The sequence below is a fragment of the Lampris incognitus genome, chromosome 17, assembly GCF_029633865.1.
Source record: "Lampris incognitus isolate fLamInc1 chromosome 17, fLamInc1.hap2, whole genome shotgun sequence".
NCBI lineage: Eukaryota > Metazoa > Chordata > Actinopteri > Lampriformes > Lampridae > Lampris > Lampris incognitus.
Window position 1 is genome coordinate 34,970,996 of NC_079227.1, and position 19,433 is coordinate 34,990,428.

At 46.3% G+C, this 19,433-nt stretch overlaps 1 protein-coding gene across 1 annotated transcript in view; it reads right to left on the reverse strand.

The window, feature by feature from the left end:
- LOC130127723 (mucin-13-like) overlaps nucleotides 1–19,433 on the reverse strand; it is a 35,278-nt gene that overhangs the window by 3,085 nt on the left and 12,760 nt on the right. Inside the window, exons 3-12 of the mRNA XM_056297442.1 lie at nucleotides 9,507–9,626; nucleotides 8,839–8,961; nucleotides 7,772–7,881; nucleotides 6,319–6,377; nucleotides 5,290–5,468; nucleotides 3,350–3,478; nucleotides 1,798–1,840; nucleotides 1,503–1,540; nucleotides 788–875; nucleotides 357–600 (exon numbers count right to left, since the gene is read on the reverse strand). Of these exons, the coding sequence (XP_056153417.1) occupies nucleotides 357–600; nucleotides 788–875; nucleotides 1,503–1,540; nucleotides 1,798–1,840; nucleotides 3,350–3,478; nucleotides 5,290–5,468; nucleotides 6,319–6,377; nucleotides 7,772–7,881; nucleotides 8,839–8,961; nucleotides 9,507–9,626 (1,133 nt within the window). The remainder of the gene's footprint in view (nucleotides 1–356; nucleotides 601–787; nucleotides 876–1,502; nucleotides 1,541–1,797; nucleotides 1,841–3,349; nucleotides 3,479–5,289; nucleotides 5,469–6,318; nucleotides 6,378–7,771; nucleotides 7,882–8,838; nucleotides 8,962–9,506; nucleotides 9,627–19,433) is intronic.

The window sequence follows — 19,433 nt, forward strand, 5'->3', positions numbered from 1 at the left end:
CCTGGTAGCACATATTTCACTACTGATTAAAATTCACAAATCTCAGCATGTATTTTTCAAACGGGCGCGCGCGTTCCCAAATCTCAGTACACATAATTTGCAAATGTCTGTTTGAGCATGTTCAGTAATGAAGTTACGATTTAACTTCCGTACTTAATGTCGTAAGGGTTTTGCTTCGTAATTCTCGACACCACCTGACTTCTCTGAATTCTCTCCGATCCTTTGCCTCTTCATAAACATGCACGCACGCACGTGTTAGCATGAGCATATACCCACACACGTGCACTCACACACGTGCACTCACAAACACACACACCAGTCACACCAGTCACACATGTAAATACAGATATGCTTACTGAATTGCGGTTCATGGGGGCCAGGTTCTGTGTGCTACTTCTTGGGGCCATCTCTCTGGTGTTGCGTTCCAAGCTGTTGTTTGCTGTGGCCCTTGGGATCCTTGGCGCCCCAGCAATTTCATAGACTGCCCTGCCATTCTCTGAGCCACTTTTGGGAACTGAGGGTGGTGGGCCGAGAGAATGGCTGTTGTAGGCAATCATGGAGGCGTTCTTGGCTTTATTCTTGAATCCCTTCTTCGGGCTTCTAAAAGAAGTACAGGTTTGCATTAAAAACAGCTCTTATCAAGAGTCAAAGATGACGTTGGTAGAGAAGTACAGGGGAAAACCTTTGCGTATGGCACAAGCGAGACAGAGAGACAGCAAGAGAGACTGACAAGAGGCAGGGGGATGGATAGGTGATGTGAGTGAAGAGGTGTGGATAAGAAACTAGCCTGTTTGCCACTATAGCTAGGCCAATCACTGTGACGAGCAGCAGTCCTCCCAATGTGGAGCCAACCACGATTAATGCCAGTTTCCATGCTGAAAATAACACAAAGATATCAATTAAAGCAAGGGCAAATGTCAAAAACAGGCTTCCCGAAAGTAAATAACGACTATTCGGGTTGTTCCGCAGAATTGGGTGCATTATGCAAGCAGGAGAAAACCGTTCTGGTAAAAATCGAGGAAGGCCTGTAAGAGTCCAGGTGTCCTTTGGGAATTTCTACCGCCACCCAACGTGAGCAGCAACATTTTAGTTTAGCCAACTGGACGTGAATTTGATTTCCAGAGGATGAAAAACAAACAAAGAATATTCCCGAGAGAGGAGCCCGAGACGTTGTTTCAATGACACATTGTGCGAATGATAAACCTATGAATGTTTAAATGGCGAATTAGCAGTCAACGCAGAGATGCGGAGCAAGTGCAAGAGTTCATTCGCTTTTGGTGGAGGAAGAAACTCACTCCCATATCAGTTCAGATTTAGATATACCAGATTTAGACGGTGAACGTGCCATCAATTCGTATGTCAAGGGCCCAAGTTACCAGTCAACCCGACCCTCCAGAAATAACGCCGAGTGGAAATCTGTTACGGCCTTCAAATGATAAATATTTCTAACTGGACAGAAAACATCTTACTTTTGCATTATATTTCAAACACTGTGTACTTACATTCATTGCAGTTCAAACCAGAATAACCGTATGGACAACTGAAAGACAAAAATACATATTCAGTTCAGCTTTTGTCAACGCTCTACTTTACTCCCCTTTTACTTGTATTCCATCGAGTGTTTGTTGCAGCTATTCTAGACTTAAAACCTACTCTGCTGTTCTCATTGTACATGTACCAACTCTAAGATGCACTGCATAAAATGCTGTGACAGCTTTTTATAAATAAAAATGCATCTCATATTGGATATGATTGATTGTGAAATTACAGAACTGTTTATGGTTTCTAAACACGTACTTGATGCATACTCCTTTCTCCGCTCTTTGACCAACAGGGCAAGCTGCAGAAGGAGACAAATTGTGATAGAATGTGATAACAAGTAATGGCAGACATTTATTGTTAAGGACACACACACACACACACTCAACTCCAGATCTACCTTGATAACAATCTCTTTGAACAATTCTAATCTGGCTTTCACCCCAAACATAGCACAGAAACAGCCCTAATGAATTCCTTTGTGCAGCTGACTCCGGTCTACTCTCTATACTCATTCGTGACCTCATCGCAGCCTTTGATAGTATATCCCATCAGCTCCTCATGGATTGTTTGGCTAGCACTGCGTATCAGTGGTTTGCTTCCTACCTTACAGACAGGACACATGTTGTACAAATTCAGAATTACCAGTCAGAAAGTTTGATAGTCCCTCATGGAGCTCCACAGGGTTCAGTGTTGGGGACACTCCTGTTTATTATTTGCCTCCTCCCTCTTGGCAACATCTTGCGGCACTATGGTATCCATTTCCGCTGCTATGCTGATGATACACAGCTTTATGTGTCCGCTAAGCCCACTTCCACTTTCTCCTCCAGTATCCTCACTGCTTGTCTCCATGATATGCAGATATGGAAGACTAACAATTATCTGTAATTCAACAGTAGTAAAACTGAGCTACTCCTCATTTGCATTAAATCTACACTCTCAAAAACTAATATTTGCGTACTCCCCATTGCTGGAGCCACCACACCTGTCGCCCCTTGGACTAAGAGCCTTGGTGTTATCCTAGATAGTACCCTTTCCTTTTCCAGTCACATAGACAATGTCTCCCGGATTGCCTTTTTCCATCTGCAAAACATTTCCAGACTACACCCTGCTTTAACCCAACACCCCACAGAAGTCTTAGTCAATGCTTTGGTCACATCACGCATTGACTACTGCAATGTGATCCTTTGCCGTCACCCCCAACAAACTTATTCGCCGACTTCAACTCATGCAGAATTCTGCAGCACAGATTATTACATATTCAAAGTCCACTGACCACGTCCTCCCCCCTGCTGGTTCAATTACACCGGCTTCCCGTGTCACAGCGGATTCATTTTAAAGTTTTATTATTAACATTCAAAGCGCTTCACACTCCAACCGCTTCTCATCTCACAAACCTCCCTCAGACTTGCACCCTATCTCGCTCCCTGCGGTCTAGCCACCAACCTCGGCACAATGGGTGCCAGGGCTTTCTCCTATATATGCTGCACCCAAACCCTGGAACTCCATTCCCCCATCACATCCGCATACTGGACTCCGTTACAGAATTTAAAACTGCTGGTAAAACCCGCCTTTTTAAACTAGCATACTCACTTAAGCAGCGTTAACAGCATCAAATTCATATTGTTTTCTATTCTTGCTGATGTGTGCTCTATTGCTTATTGTGCGTTTTATTGTTGATTGCACCAATGTTTTTTTTTACTGCTTTGTTTTATTGTATGCAAGGCGACCTTGAGTGTCATGAAATACTGCTTCAAGTAAAAGGTTTATTGTTATTATCACACACAAAATGTCGAGCAGCTCCACTCGCCTTGACAAACTCTGTTGCTGAAGGTGTTTTTAACATATTCGTCCCGGCACTCGCAGCTGAAGACCCCGCTGTCTGATGAACAAGTGGTGGTTTGGGAATCACAGGCACCAAGCACGCACACGTCTGTGGCTGTAAGACAGGAAAGAGGAAGAAGGTAACTTTTCTCAAATTCTTAAAAAAAAAACCCAAAAAGCTGCACGTGGGCTGGGTCATTTTACAGGTTTACAGTACAGAAGAGTTTCCAGGAGCCCTAAACAAAATCCAGGTCTATATCCAAATATCTTCCAGATGGCTTTTTTTGTTGATTGATTATAATCGATATTTTTTTTATAAATTTATTTCTGATTCTTCCCTTTTTTCTCCCAATTTAGTGGCCAATCGATCCCTATTTTAATTCAAACACCCACCCTGCATGCGTTCGCCAACTGCATCTCTCCGGCCGGCAGTCTCGAAGGAGTCGCCTCCCCACTTCCGTGACAAGGCGACTCCAGACCGAACTACTGCTTCTTCAGACACGCGCAGAGACGCATTCACGTGACGAACACAAGCCGACTCCGCCCCCCTCCCGAAGACTGCTGCTTCATGGAGTCCGGCCATAGTCGGATCTGACGAGACCGGGGCGCGAACCCCAGACCCCAGTGGGCAACTGCATCGCCACAAAGCCGATGCTTAGACCGCTACACCACCGCGGACTATAATCGATATTTTGATTGTGCGTATTAAGATTCGGTTCAGTCATTGTGCCAGTGTGGTGTATGCTGATGATGGGTGGTGCTATATGGCTTTGAATTAGACCTTACTGTCCCACTGTGGGGCTGAGTTGTGTTGTTTGTACAACTCAAAATGTGCACTTCGCAATGGAAGTTGGTCTGACACAAAAATGTGCAAACATATCAGGACTAAACGCTCGCTACAAACGTTTCAGTGTTACCAATATGAATGTTATCGTTTATGTTTTGGCGTTCTGAGCGTCTGGATCCCAAACAGCCTGCAGAACAGTGTGGCTACTGCAGCTTGAGTCAGGCCAAATATGACGCCTTCACAATCCATAATACACCTTTATGTGTTTTGTAGATTGTTAAAGCAAACTTTTGGGGGGGGGTTCTCCCTCTTTTTTTGAGGGGGGGTTCTCCCTTTTTCTCCCCAAACTGTATCCGGTCAAATACCCCACTCGCAATTCCACCCCCTCTGCCGATCCGGGGAGGGCTGCAGACTACCACGTGCCTCCTCCGATACACGTTCGTTTCACCTGACAGTGAGGAGTTTCACCAGGGGGACGTAGCGCGTGGCAGGATCACGCTATTCCCCTCAGTCTCCCCCCCCCCCCTCGAACAGGCGCCCTGACCGACCCTAGGAGGCGCCAAGTGCAGCGACCAGGACACGTACCCACATCCGGTTTCCCACCCGCAGACACGGCCAGTTGTATCTGTAGGGACGCCCGACCAAGCCGGAGGTAACACCGGGATTCGAACCGGCGATCGCCGTGTTGGTAGGCAACGGAATAGACCGCCAGGCGTTAAAGCAAACTTTCATCAAATTGTACTGGGAATAACATTTTTGTGGTTGTTCACGGCTATGGTGGCACAAAGCAATTGAAGATTTTCCTTCCAAAAATAGAGAATTAAAAGTGGACGTTATGGTTTCTTGGTTGACTTGATTTTCCGTGTTCCATTCTACAAATTAATAATAGGACAAACTAAAACACAGAATTGTATTGGTTGAATGGCCGGCAATTCTTGAGACGCTTCCTCTAAAGTCTACATAAACGTCCGCTGGGGGACGGGATTGATTGTAATCAGTGCTGCCCCCCAGCGGTTGTTTGGAATAGTACTTTCTCGTTCTTTACCGCTCGAGAGCCACCGGGGAATTCTGATAGGCCCGTGTTTTCTGCATAACACTCGGGTAAGATGAAGACCTAGCATATCCCCTACTTGACGTACCTTTAAATGACGATCCACTAAGAACACAGTTGTCGTTCTCACACTTCTTGATCGCGTCCTCAACGCCGGCCAGAACCGCTTGGTCTGTGACGGCCGAGTTCCTCTGGAAGACGTTCTGCACGCTCGCGTTTACATTGCCCATGTTCCGCAGGGACCGGAGGGCCGGGGACGCGTCATCACTGCGATTCGAGGGGGGAAACCGAATAATCAATATGAGTTGCAGACAGTGGTGGATCTAGAGATTTTTTCCTGGGGTGGCAAAGGGGTGGCAAGACTGTGTCCCAGAGGTGGCAGCTGCCACCCCTTGCCACCCTCTAGATCCGCCCCTGGTTGCAGATATCGCCATTGTAATGCATACTCTGCAGCTGGAGACCCATGGCATTTAGATTACTTTAGATACGATAACACAGACTGGGCCCATTCCCCAGTATATGTGAAGACTAGCTGGTGTTTGTAACAACACATAACGTCTTCTAATATCATATAATGAGACATTTGAATCATTTTTATCTTTTACAGACATGGAGATTAAACAGCCCCCTCCCCCCTTTTCCTCCCCCCGGCCAATTACCCCACTCCTCCGAGCTGCTCCAGTTGCTGCTCCACCCCCTCTGCCGATCCGGGGAGGGCTGCAGACTACCACGTGCCTCCTCCGATGCACGTGGAGTCGCCAGCCGCTTCTTTTCACCTGACAGTGAGGAGTTTCGCCAGGGGGACGAAGCACGTGGGAGGATCACGCTACCCCCTCCGAACAGGCGCCCCGACCGACCGACCAGAGGAGGCGCTAGTGCAGCGACCAGGACACATACTCACATCCGGCTTCCCACCCGCAGACACGGCCAATTGTGTCTGTAGGGACGCCCGACCAAGCCGGAGGTAACACGGGGATTCGATCCGGCGATCCCCGTGTTGGTAGGCAACGGAACAGACCGCCACGCCACCCGGACGCCCAGATTAAATAGTTTGAGCTTCTCCCAAAAGCACAGGAAAGATAATATCAACCAATAAAACGTTGCTTTTCGCCCTTACCAGAGACTGAAAACGGTGGATGTGATGTACCCGTTGAGCTCATGGAGGCCAGGTAGGAGCTGCGTGTGGAAGGGAGATCCATGTTCTTTAAGACATTGTCTCACTGGGCACAAATTACTCCTTTTGTTCAGTTACAGTTATACAATCACTGCATCATGAAACGAAAGTCATATAATAATGTAGTACTTCCACCACAAATGTCATTGTTGCTGGACCAAAATAAAATATTGTGATTCAGGGACACTCCAAATATTCACAACCGTGGTCGGTGAAGACCAGCGAGAGCTGTCTGCGAATACATACATGTATGCATCTTGAATGTACATGTTACTCTGTGACTGCCTGAGAAAAGTTTTGCCAGGTGCCTTGAATGTCCAAATACTACTACTACTACTACTACTACTACTACTACTACTACTACTACTTTCGGCTGATCCCGTTAGGGGGCGCCACAGCGGATCATCCGTTTCCATCTCTTCCTGTCTTCTGCATCTTCCTCTGTCACACCAGCCACCTGCATGTCCTCCCTCACCACATCCATAAACCTCCTCTTTGGCCTTCCTCTTCTCCTCTTCCCTGGCAGCTCCATATTCAGCATCCTTCTCCCAGTATACCCAGCATCTCTCCTCCACACATGTCCAATCCATCTCCATCTTGTCTCTCTTGCTTTGTCTCCAAACCGTCCAACCTGAGCTGTCCCTCTAGTATACTCCTTCCTAATCCTGTCCTTCTTCGTCACTCCCAATGAAAATCTTATCATCTTCAACTCTGCCACCTCCAGCTCCTCCTCCTGTCTTTTCATCAGTGCCACTGTCTCCAAACCATATAACATAGCTGGTCTCACTACCATCTTGTAAACCTTCCCTTTAACTCTTGCTGGTACCCTTCTGTCACAAATCACTCCTGACACTCTTCTCCACCCACTCCACCCTGCCTGCACTCTCTTCTTCACCTCTCTTCTGCACCCCCCGTTACTTTGGACAGTTGAACCCAAGTATTTAAACTCATCCGCCTTCAACACCTCTACTCCTTGCATCCTCACCATTCCACCGTCCTCCCTCTCATTCATGTAGTATAGTTATTCCGTCTTGCTCCTACTGACTTTCATTCCTATTCTCTCCAGTGCATACCTCCACCTCTCCAGGCTCTCCTCCACCTGCACCCTACTCTCGCTACAGATCACAATGTCATCTGCAGTCCACGGAGACTCCTGCCTGATCTCGTCCAGCAACCTGTCCATCACCACTGCTCAGAGCCGAATGAATCAGAATGGCCAAGTACCAGTTCTGCATATTATCATAAGACAGATATTAATGATTCATTCATTTATTCAGGAGCTCATTCGTTTATTTTTGTTCTTGCTGGTATTCCAAACCTTGTATCTTAAAAGATAGTAAGATGAACACACACACACACACAAAGTGGTGAAAACCAGGGCGGTTTGGTGGCTTACCGCTTTGGTGATTTTTTGAGACAAGTCCTGGAACTGCTGAGAATCTTTTTTCCTTAATTCTTCTGTGCAGGGCTCATTGGGCAGGTCAAAATATCCAGGGAACACCTTGGCTAAAGCAGGACATAATCTACTCTTAACATGACGTCATGAGCATTTCTCTTCCAGCCGCTGCAGGATCTCAGAAAGCAGAGGTAAAGACCAGCTCGTCTGGTCTAGAGTTTTGATAGTACGGACGCCGACATGGTGGATTAACACAGGATGAACCCATCCATGAGATGGATGATCACTGTGTATATAGAGAGGTGTTTCAGTCAATACTAGCCCCCCCCCCCCTTTTCTCCCCAATTGGACCCGTCCAATTACTCCACTCTTCCGAGCCGTCCCGGTGGCTGCTCCGCCCCCTCTACCGATCCGGGGAGGGCTGCAGACTACCACACGCCTCCTCCGATACATGTGGAGTCGCCAGCCGCTTCTTTTCACCTGACAGTGAGGAGTTTCGCCAGGGGGACGTAGCACGTGGGAGGATCACGCTATTCCCCTGAATTCCTCCCCGAACAGGCGCCCTGGCTGACCAGAGGAGGCGCTAGTGCAGCGACCAGGACACACACCCTCATCCGGCTTCCCACCCGCAGGCACGGCCAATTGTGTCTGTAGGGACGCCCGACCAAGCCGGAGGTAACGCGGGGATTCGAACCGGCGATCCCCGTGTCGGTAGGCAACGGAATAGACCGCCACGCCACCCGGGCGCCCTTATCTTTTCCAACTCAAGATAAAACATAACACCCCTGATCCGTCTGACATGGGATGGGGGTCTTGAGCTCCTCCAATTTAAGAGCATCAGGCGCCGAGCTAGCAATGTAGTAAGGACCAGCAGTTTATACATATTAGCATATATACTGTGCAGATAGGGCTTTAATGTTAATTACATCCTCCATGCGCCAGGAAGATAAGTACAAGCTTTAGAGAGTAAGTAATAACACTCAAGTCATTTCAGTGTTTTGCATGTAGTGATGACAGCGGGACAGTCTCATGTAACAGGAGTATTATGGTGTACCACACATACTCACCGTCCTCACAGCGGCGCTGCACCTTATTGTAGGATTGGCCGGCCAAGCACAGGCAGGTGAAGTTTTGACCTGCACGCCTCTCGCAGGTGCTCCCGCCCTCGCATGGGTTTGAAGAACAAGGATCTTGAACATCACAGACATCACACAGTTGTATAATATATCTGCTGCGGTGATTTGCAACCACGTGCTGTGTTTCCAATCAAATCTTAAGTGGATTAAAATCAGATGTCGATCAAAATGTCCCTAAGTTCAGGACTGCATATGCCAAAATATTCAAGGTAAAACAAGGGGGGAATTCCACCTAAAGGGATCTCTAAACGTTTTGAGATTTCTTAGGTTAAGGTTTTCTTTTATTGGTCTTCAAAAGTTTGCCAAAAAAAAAAAAGGAGCTTGATGAAAACAAATATTCACGTCTTAATTCCGACCAAGCACAGGAACTGGTTTCACTAGGTACCGCCCTTAAGGGACTGTACTAGTAGTTGGTGAAATCAGCTGGTGTGGAATTTGATTGAAGTGAAACTTGCCTAGCCTTGGCCCTCTACGGCATAGGGTTTAGCTACAACTGGTCTGGGTGACTGGACCAACCCTCAGGACGCTCAACTTAAAAAAATCCATAGGACTAGAGTTGACTGCTACGGTTGCAGCTGAGGCCGCTGCGAGTACGATACCTGCGGGTTGTGTGGTTACAGGAGCTGCTGTGCCTGGAGTATCTGGAGATGTTTCATTCGAAGATTCTGTACTTGTTGGTGACAGTGTGGTTGATGACGTGGTTGATGACCCTTGTGTTACTGTGGTTGGAGAAGCCAGAATTGGTTTTGGGGGGGGAGAAGCAAATCATTAAACGTCATCATTCAATATCTGTAACGCATAGAGGATCCAGCCAGTATAATGTGGTGGATTGTCATCATAGAATACCTAAGATCCACTACAGAGAGTCACTGCAAGAACTTATTTCTATTTTGATTGTGTGCCATCTTTGAAATTGTACTCAGCTCAGGGGAAAAATGCCTGGCATAAAAGATGTATTCATAAGAGATAACTTGTGTAAGACCTAAAGCAGAAAAGGTAAAACCCATTCAAATAATTTTACTCCTTAACGTAACTCCTTTCAGTTATGACTATTTTACTGCTGGTGCTTTGTCTAACAGGCAGTGCTTTATGACAAACGCTGACCAAATTATCTTCGCCTTAAAGTTACAATAATGCATATATATAACAAAATATATATAGCTGTTTTTTTTCTCGGAAACCATCAGTGGTGTTGGTAAGAGTGCCCAACAAATGAGGAGCGAAATATTAAGATAGATATAGGAAAAAACCTCATCAGCTATATATATATATATAGTATGTTTATACTATATGTTTTATATATAGTATGTTTATATATAGTATGTTTATATAAATATTACAGGGAATTCGGGGGACAACGCAACCACAGAAACTGCCGCGGCCGGGAAGCGAACCCGTGTCGCCCGCACCGCAGGAGACATCGCTAACCGCTCGACTACCGGTGATACGTTATCATTTCAATAATATTTGAACGATCCAAAACCCAGACGGACGTGAGTCGCCAGTGCTGCCACATCAGCACTTTCTCCATTGCCAGTCAAACTGACATGGATGTTTTCATGGCTTTTAGTTGTTACTGATGTTGTTGTGTGTGCTGGTGTGTTTTACGGGCTTTATCTGCTCGGTTGGTAATTGCAGCTTCGCTTCTCCTTCAAAGTGGCCTACCCCCACCCTCTTCCGGGTCGCCGCTTCATTCAGTGATTTGAAATTCCATTAACAAATGATTTTAATCGTTCCGGGCAATAATTTGATTAGTGCAGCCGTCAAGTAAACACCCTAATCAAAGTCTTTGTCAAATTAAGGTCTAAATCGGGACGTCCGGGTAGCGGTCTACTTCCTTTGTCTATCAACACGGGGATCGCCAGTTCGAATCCCCGTGTCACCTCCGGCTTGGTCGGGCGTCCCTACGCGCACAGTTGGCCGTGTCTGCGGGTGGGAAGCGGATGTGGGTATGTGTCCTGGTCGCTGCTGCACTAGCGCCTCCTCTGGTCGGTCGGGGCGCCTGCTGGAGGGGGGACGGGACTCGGGGGAATCGCGTGATCCTCCCACTCGCTAGGTCCCTGTAGAACCTGATAATGTAATACAAATCTGCTCTTGAGTCCATTGAAAATGCAATAAAACCTGATAATGTAATAACTTCGTGATAATGTTATAAAGTGCATTTGCATGTCCAACTTTGTCCTGTTGGTGGCGCTAGAGCTCTGGCGCTAGAGTTGCCAACACAGTGTCACCACTTGAACCCATTAATAGGTGGTCTGCTGTTAAATTATTACAATATTGGGAAATTATTACATTATCAGGACCTGCAAAATGAAGGCTAACCTGATCATGTAATAACCTCCTGTTAATGCAATACTTTATTACATTATCGGTAAAAAGTTTATTACATTATCGGGAAATGCACTTTATTACATTATCAGGAAGTTATTACATTATCGGGGATTTATTACATTATCAGGTTCTACAGTCCCCCTGGCGAAACTCCTCACTGTCAGGTGAAAAGAAGCGGCTGGTGACTCCACATGTATGGGAGGAGGCACGTGGTAGTCTACAGCCCTCCCCGGATCAGCAGAGGGGGTGGAGCAGCGACCGGCACGGTTTGGAAGAGTGGGGTAATTGGCCAGATACAAGTGGGGCGAAAAAAAGGGGGGGAAATTACCCCCCCCCCAAAAAAAAGAAAAAAGGAAGGTGTAAATCGACAAGCGTAAGGTAACTAACAGACCTATGTTTTTTTACGAGTCATTCGGTGTAATGGGGTCTGTGTGAAACATAAGCAGACTTCTTGGGGCGTATTGATTGTGCGCATGCACCAAGAAGTCGGCGATTTGGCCGCGGACATGTGACCCAGAAGCAACAGGACAACAAGGTGAGTGGGGCACACAACCACACTGCTGGAGCGCACTCACACACTGAGCACAGATGTTCTGAAGAGTGTACCGTTAACCAGAGAACATAACGAGGGAAGCAGAAAGGGTCACGCGGCACTTCCTCGTGCAACGTCACTTCCGTTCCACAGCTCGACTACCACACGAGTCTTGCGAACTCGGATCATTGAAGAGATGGCGTCATCTGCAAACGTGTTTACACCTTTATCAAGCCGTCATCTTAATTTGATAATTCGCAGCATTCAGATGATTGACTGAACGCGAGGGAGTGCTGGAGCAGCTCTGGGCCATCTGACCTCAGGACTTGGTGCCCGCGTGTCTCTGTTTCTCGTTTCCAGACCTCGCCTCCTTGCCTGCCTGAATGCCTGCAAACTCATCAGTAGTGGACTGACCAAACCTGAGGGGGGAACACGTGTAAGCTTGGCTGCGTTCACTTCCTGGCTGGCTTGTGGCTCGGGACCTTTTTCCGTCTGGCGTTGTTCGTTTGGTTGATGCGCCCGTCAGCACCTGCGCCCACCGTACAGCTTTCGCTGCATCCATATACTTGCTCCCATCATACGGACAACTGATTGCACACTCCATGTCTTGATTTTATTTTTTTTAAATAAAAATAATTGTTTGGAAATCGATACTTTGTATACCGCACCCTTTGTTATGGCCTGAATGAGCAGCGCACAACATCCATCCGTTATCCAAGGCGCTTATCCTACTCTCAAAGTCACGGGGATGCTGGAGGCTATCCCAGCAGTCTTTGGGCGGAGAGACGCCCTGGACAGGCTGCCAGGCCATCACAGCAGGCCCGACTCACACACACATTCACACCTAGGGACAATTTAGTACGGCCGAGTCACCTGACCTACATGTCTTGGGACTGTGGGAGGAAACCGGAGCATCCGGAAGAAACCCACCGCAGACACGGGGAGAACATGCAAACTCCACACAGAGCACGACCTGGGATGACCCCCAAGGTTGCACTACCCTGGGGCTCGAACCCAGGACCTTCTTGCCGTGGGGCGACCGCGCTAACCACTGCACCACCGTGCCGCCCAGTGCACAACAATATGCCTTAAATCAGTTTTCCTGGGTATGACCTAACTAACTGACAGTAACCATTAAAATAAGCAGACACAAAGCTGCCAGGATCTAGATATTTGTGGATTAGGTGTTGTCTCAATTAGCCAGCTGTAGAAATATCAAAAACAACATTTGTCTTCAAGGTTCACTGTTTATGTGTGTGTGTGTGTGTCTGTGTATGTTTGCGTAAAGTTGCAAACTGAATATCTTGGTTTTGCCAACATAACTGTTCATCGCTTGATCGGATGAAATCTATATCAGCATAATGAACCCCCCCCCATGTTAGTGGTAAAACATTTTGCAGTGTTGAGGAGGTTTCAATCAGCTTTTCCTGCATGTGATATCATCATTCGCATAAAAACAGCTTGATGGTGAAGCAGCTATGGGATGCAAAAACTGGGTAGGTTTTCATTCTACCCAAACACCATACTAGCTGATTTCACTACCCCCCCCCCACACACACACAAACACACACAGTTGAGGCTGTTCTAATTAGTGACATCAGCAAGTGTGGCATTGGGTTGGAGGGGAAACCTGCATAGGCTGCAAGGCTGACCACCACTGGTCTGGACTGCTGGAGTCATCCACCGACACATCTAAAATGGAGTTATTGATGTAGAAAAAGATGACCAATGGGATTACAAATGAAGAATCTTGTAATTACAGCACCTGGGGCTTCTGTGCTTGTAGGAGGAGGTATGGCTGTAGTAATAGGAGCATGTGTAGTTGTAGTAGTTGGAGAAGATGTAGTTGTTGTCGTTGGAGATGTAGTAGTTGGAGGAGATCTAGTTGTAGTAGTTGGAGCAGATGTAGTAGTAATTGCGGAGATAGTTGTAGTAGTTGGAGCTGTAGTTGTAGTAGTAGTTGGAGAAGATCTAGTTGTAGTAGTTGGAGAAGATGTAGTTGTAGAAGCTGGAGCTGTAGTTGGTGTAGTTGGAATTATTCTGGTTGTAGTAGTTGAAAAGCATCTAGTGGTAGCAATAGTTGTTGGAACAGATGTAGTTGTAGTAGTTGATGAGGGTGTAGTAGTTGGGGGTGATACGGTTGTAGAAGATAGAGCAAGTGTGGTTGCAGTAGTTGGAGTAGGTGTTACTATATTTGTGGGGATGGATGTAGTTGATGTAGTTGCTGTGATAATATGCAGGCTCAGGATCAATGTTCATGAGATTACCAGGATCTGCCATTTACCAGAGGTTCTTTCCCTCTTGCTGGCTAGTTTCCGCTGTCACTTCCATTGGTCCACCGTCCGCCATTTCTGCTACTGGGGATTGCTATCGATGGCTACTGAGGAAAACAGAAGTGCTATCCTCTTTCTATTTTGGTTGCGTAGTGGCTGACACACTTCTTTTGCGCCATAAACCAAGCCTTCATTTTCCCACGAGATCGTGAAGCCAGTGAAAGCAAGGCTTATAGGGAACCTATCTAAATGCCGATGGTGCCATTATTCTGCCATCGTCCAATACTGCATGAGTGTTTAGTGCATGAGCGTCTAGTGACTTGTTTCCATGGCTCACAATTACTAGCTCAACTTTAAGTAGACCCTTCTACCCTGCTTGGCTGGGGTGAATGCAGCTCTAGTTGAAGGAGTGATGAGATAAACCCCTGAACCTGCCTTGGCGATAACAATGAAGAACGTTGAGGTGTATTTCCCGGGATTCACTACAGACTCTCTTTAGTGTGCATTCCCCTGTGATGTGGCTTATACAGCCACATTTCCTTCAACGTTTTCCCTCAGCAATGTTGCAATGTTGGGGCACTGGGAGAGATAACGTTCTACACCAGGGATAGGCAACATGGTCCAGAAAGGTCCGGTGTGGGTGCAGGTCTTTGTTCCAACCAAGGAGTTATACACTCGAGTCTACAAATTAAGGTCCTTAGCAAAGACTATTGGTTGACTAATAGAATCGGGTGTGTAACTGCTTTGTTGGAACAAAGACCTGCACCCACACCACACCTTTCTGGACCATGTTGCTTATCCATTTTCTACACTCTTGCAGAATAAACAGAGACATTTTGGATCTCTTATGTCTGACAACTGACTGACTGGCCTTGCATCGAGTTTTGTCATCCTTTTTGGTTTGCCTGCTTGTCCCTTGAGCAGGCTGAGGTGCTGGGAGGCCCATAGTGGGGGGGTGTGAAGGCCATGGCTCTGAGGTTGGTTGATATCTTAACTGAATGTGTGGGACTGGTGACGGTTGATCCCGGACTGCCCCCCGAATTCGTGAAGGAGGTAACTAGGCGGCCTAGTTACCTCCTTCACGACGACAGTGAAGGTCATTGTGTGACATTTGTGGGCAAGAAAATAGGCTGGCTAGCTGTGGCTAGCTGCCACAGCTAGCCAGCATTTCCATTCCAAGGCCCTATGCACCACCAGAGCTGGCCATTGCAGACACAGAACATACAGTTCATGTATTGTGTGACACGTCAGAGCAAGCATATGGCTCAGTAACCTACTTGACTATGCAAGAAGGAAAGAAGATACATGTCTTCTTTGTGATGGCAAGATCCAAGGTGGCACCCAGGCACCAGATTTCCATCCCATGGCTGAAACTCTGTGTGGCATTAAGTGGAGCCCAGCTGTCTGCCCTCATGCATCATGAACTGACGCCACACATCATCAACACATTCCTGTGGTCCGACTCAACAACGGTCCTTACCTGGCTAAATATGATTCTTGTGGATTCAAAGTATTCATCGGGACAAGGGTTTCTGAGATCCAGGAAATCACTCAAGGCAAGGAATGGTGATACATTATGACTTTACTCGGGGAAAGACAATAGCTGATCTTACCAATCCCAGATGTTGGCTCTGGGAACCTCAATTCGGCCACAAACCAGAGGACCAATGGCCCTTGGCTGAAATCACAGGTGAGGCCGAAGGTGCAGAAGAGTTTAAAGGAGGCATCTTCTGTGGACTCACTCAGCATCTTCTAACAGTTCAAGCCATAGATGCCACACAGTTTTCAAACTGGGCGGAACTGCTCGGTGCTGCAGAACATTCTGTACAAGGGGCGGAAGCCTCGAACCCCACAACATCACAGCCTGCTAAGCTCTGATGCTGAGCTTCATCTCCTGAGAGCCTGCCAGAATGAATGTTTCCCAGAAGAAGAGAAAGCCCTTAAATCTGGTCAACAGGTGTCACCAAGCAGTAGATTAAGCTGTCTAGCCCCAGAATAGGACAATTCCGACAATATCTGACAATTCGGATAATGGAGATCCTGTGTATTCAAAAACACAGCTCACTCATGCAAACCTAAAATGCCATCCATCCATCCATTATCCAACTCTCAGGGTCGTGGGGATGCTGGAGCCTATCCCAGTGGTCATTGGGCGGCAGGTGGGGAGACACCCTGGACAAGCAGCCAGGCCATCACAGTAGGGCCGAGAGACACACACACACACACACAAACACACACATAGGGACAATTTAGTACGGCTGATTCACTTGACCTACGTGTCTTTGGACTGTGGGAAGAAACAGGAGCACCCGGAGGAAACCCACATAGACACGGGGAGAACATGCAAACTCCACACAGAGCACGACCTGGGATGACCCCCCAGGGTTGCACTACCCGGGGCTCGAACCGAGGACCTTCTTGCTGTGAGGTGACCGCGCTAACCACTGCACCACCGTGCCGCCCAGTGCACAACAATATGCCTTAAATCAGTTTTCCTGGGTATGTCCCAACTAACTGACAGTAACCATTAAAATAAGCAAACACAAAGCTGCCAGGATCTAGATATTTGTGGATTAGGTGTTGTCTCAATTAGCCAGCTGTAGAAATATCAAAAACAACGTTTGTCTTCAGGGTTCACTGTTTATGTGTGTGTGTGTGTCTGTGTATGTTTGCGTAAAGTTGCAAACTGAATATCTTGGTTTTGCCAACTTAACTGTTCATCGCTTGATTGGATGAAATCTATATCAGCAAATGAACCCCCCCCCACCCCACCCCCCATGTTAGTGTAAAAATATTTTGCAGTGTTGAAGAGGTTTTGTTGGGGGGGGGGTTGCATTTACGATCAGCTTTTCCTCCATGCGATATCATCATTTGCATAGAACCAGCTTGATGGTGAAGCAGCTATGGGATACAAAAATTGTGTAGGTTTTCATTCCACCCAAACACCATACTAGCTGATTTCACTAACCCCCCCCCCCACACACACACACACACACAAACAGTTGAGGCTGTTCTAATTAGTGACATCAGCAAGTGTGGCATTGGGTTGGAGGGGAAACCTGAATACTATACTCCCTTCAAGGTGCAAGGCTGACCACCACTGGTCTGGACTGCACAGACACATCTAAAATGAAGTTGTTGAAGCAAAAAAGATGACCAATGTGATGACAAATGAATAATTGTGTAATTACAGCACCTGGGGCTTCTGTGCTTGTAGCAGGAGGTATGACTGTAGTAGTAGGAGCATGTGTAGTTGTAGTAGTTGGAGAAGATGTAGTTGTTGTTGTTGGAGATGTAGTTGTAGTAGTAGATGGAGAAGATGTAGTTGTTGTCGATGGAGATGTAGTAGTTGGATGAGATCCAGTTGTAGTAGTTGGAGATGTTGTTGTAGTAGTAGTTGGAGAAGATTTAGTTGTAGTAGTTGGAGATGTTGTAGTAGTAGTTGCAGAAGATTTAGTTGTAGTAGTTGGAGATGTAGTTGTAGTAGTAGTTGGAGAAGATGTAGTTGTAGTAGTTGGAGATTTTATTGTAGTAGTAGTTGGAGAAGATTTAGTTGTAGTAGTTGGAGATGTAGTTGTAGTAGTAGTTGGAGAAGATGTAGTTGTAGTAGTAGGAGATGCAGTTGTAGTAGTAGCTGGAGAAGATGTAGTTGTTGTCGTTGGAGATGTAGTAGTTGGATGAGATCCAGTTGTAGTAGTTGGAGATGTTGTTGTAGTAGTAGTTGGAGAAGATTTAGTTGTAGTAGTTGGAGATGTTGTAGTAGTAGTTGGAGAAGATTTTGTTGTAGTAGTTGGAGATGTAGTTGTAGTAGTAGTTGGAGAAGATGTAGTTGTAGCAGTTGGAGATGTTGTTGTAGTAGTAGTTGGAGAAGATTTAGTTGTAGTAGTTGGAGATGTAGTTGTAGTAGTAGTTGGAGAAGATGTAGTTGTAGTAGTTGGAGATGCAGTTGTAGTAGTAGTTGAAGAAGATGTAGTTGTTGTCGTTGGAGATGTAGTAGTTGGATTAGATCCAGTTGTAGTAGTTGGAGATGTTGTTGTAGTAGTAGTTGGAGAAGATTTAGTTGTAGTAGTTGGATATGTAGTTGTAGTAGTAGTTGGAGAAGATGTAGTTGTAGTAGTTGGAGATGTTGTTGTAGTAGTAGTTGGAGAAGATTTAGTTGTAGTAGTTGGAGATGTAGTTGTAGTAGTAGTTGGAGAAGATGTTGTTGTAGTAGTTGGAGATGCAGTTGTAGTAGTAGTTGGAGAAGATGTAGTTGTAGAAGTTGGAGATGTAGTTGTAGTAGTAGTTGGAGAATATGTTGTTGTAGTAGTTGGAGATGTAGTTGTAGTTGTTGGAGATGTAGTTGTAGTAGTAGTTGGAGAAGATGTAGTTGTAGTAGTTGGAGATGCAGTTGTAGTAGTAGTTGGAGAAGATGTAGTTGTAGTAGTTGGAGATGCAGTTATAGTAGTAGTTGGAGAAGATGTAGTTGTAGAAGTTGGAGATGTCGTTTTAGTAGTAGTTGGAGAAGATGTAGTTGTAGTAGTTGGAGATGTAGCTGTAGTAGTACTTAGAGAAGATGTAGTTGTAGTAGTTGGAGATGTCGTTTTAGTAGTAGTTGGAGATGTAGTTGTAGTTGTAGTAGTTGGAGATGTAGTTGTAGTTGTACTAGTTGGAGATGTAGTTGTAGTGGTAGTTGGAGGAGATGTAGTTGTAGTAGTTGGAGATGTAGTTGTAGTTGTAGTAGTTGGAGATGTAGTTGTAGTAGTTGGAGTTGGAGTTGGAGGAGATGGAGTTGTAGTAGTAGTTGGAGAAGATGTAGTAGTAGTAGTTGGAGATGTAGTTGTAGTAGTAGTTGGACGAGATGTAGTTGTAGTGGTAGTTGGAGAAGATTTAGTGGTAGTAGTTGGAGATTTAGTTGTAATTGGCATAGATACGGTTGTAGTTGTAGTTGTCGTTGGGGGTGTAGTTGTCTTACTTGGGGCTGTAGTTGGTGGAGTGGTTGTAGTAGCTGGAACAGATGACAAACATTTAAATTGATGGGATTGTGGACTAGAAAGGAGTGAATCAGAGAGGAAGGTTCGACAAATGCTCTCAAGCAACCTGGGCCTAGATGGCATTCATATGACGATGCTCAGAGAAGCGGTCAGTAGCGGGAGGGGGGAAAGCCGAGGAAGAAGTACCACTTTTGCACTTTAAACAGACAGAGTGCACTTCCTTCTGCCAAGAAGTGTTGAGGAGGTTTTGTTGGGGGGGGGGGTTGCATTTACAATCAGCTTTTCCCCCATGCGATATCATCATTTGCATAGAACCAGCTTGATGGTGAAGCAGCTATGGGATGCAAAAATGGTGTAGGTTTTAATTCCACCCAAACACCATACTAGCTGATGTCACTAACCCCCCCACACACACAC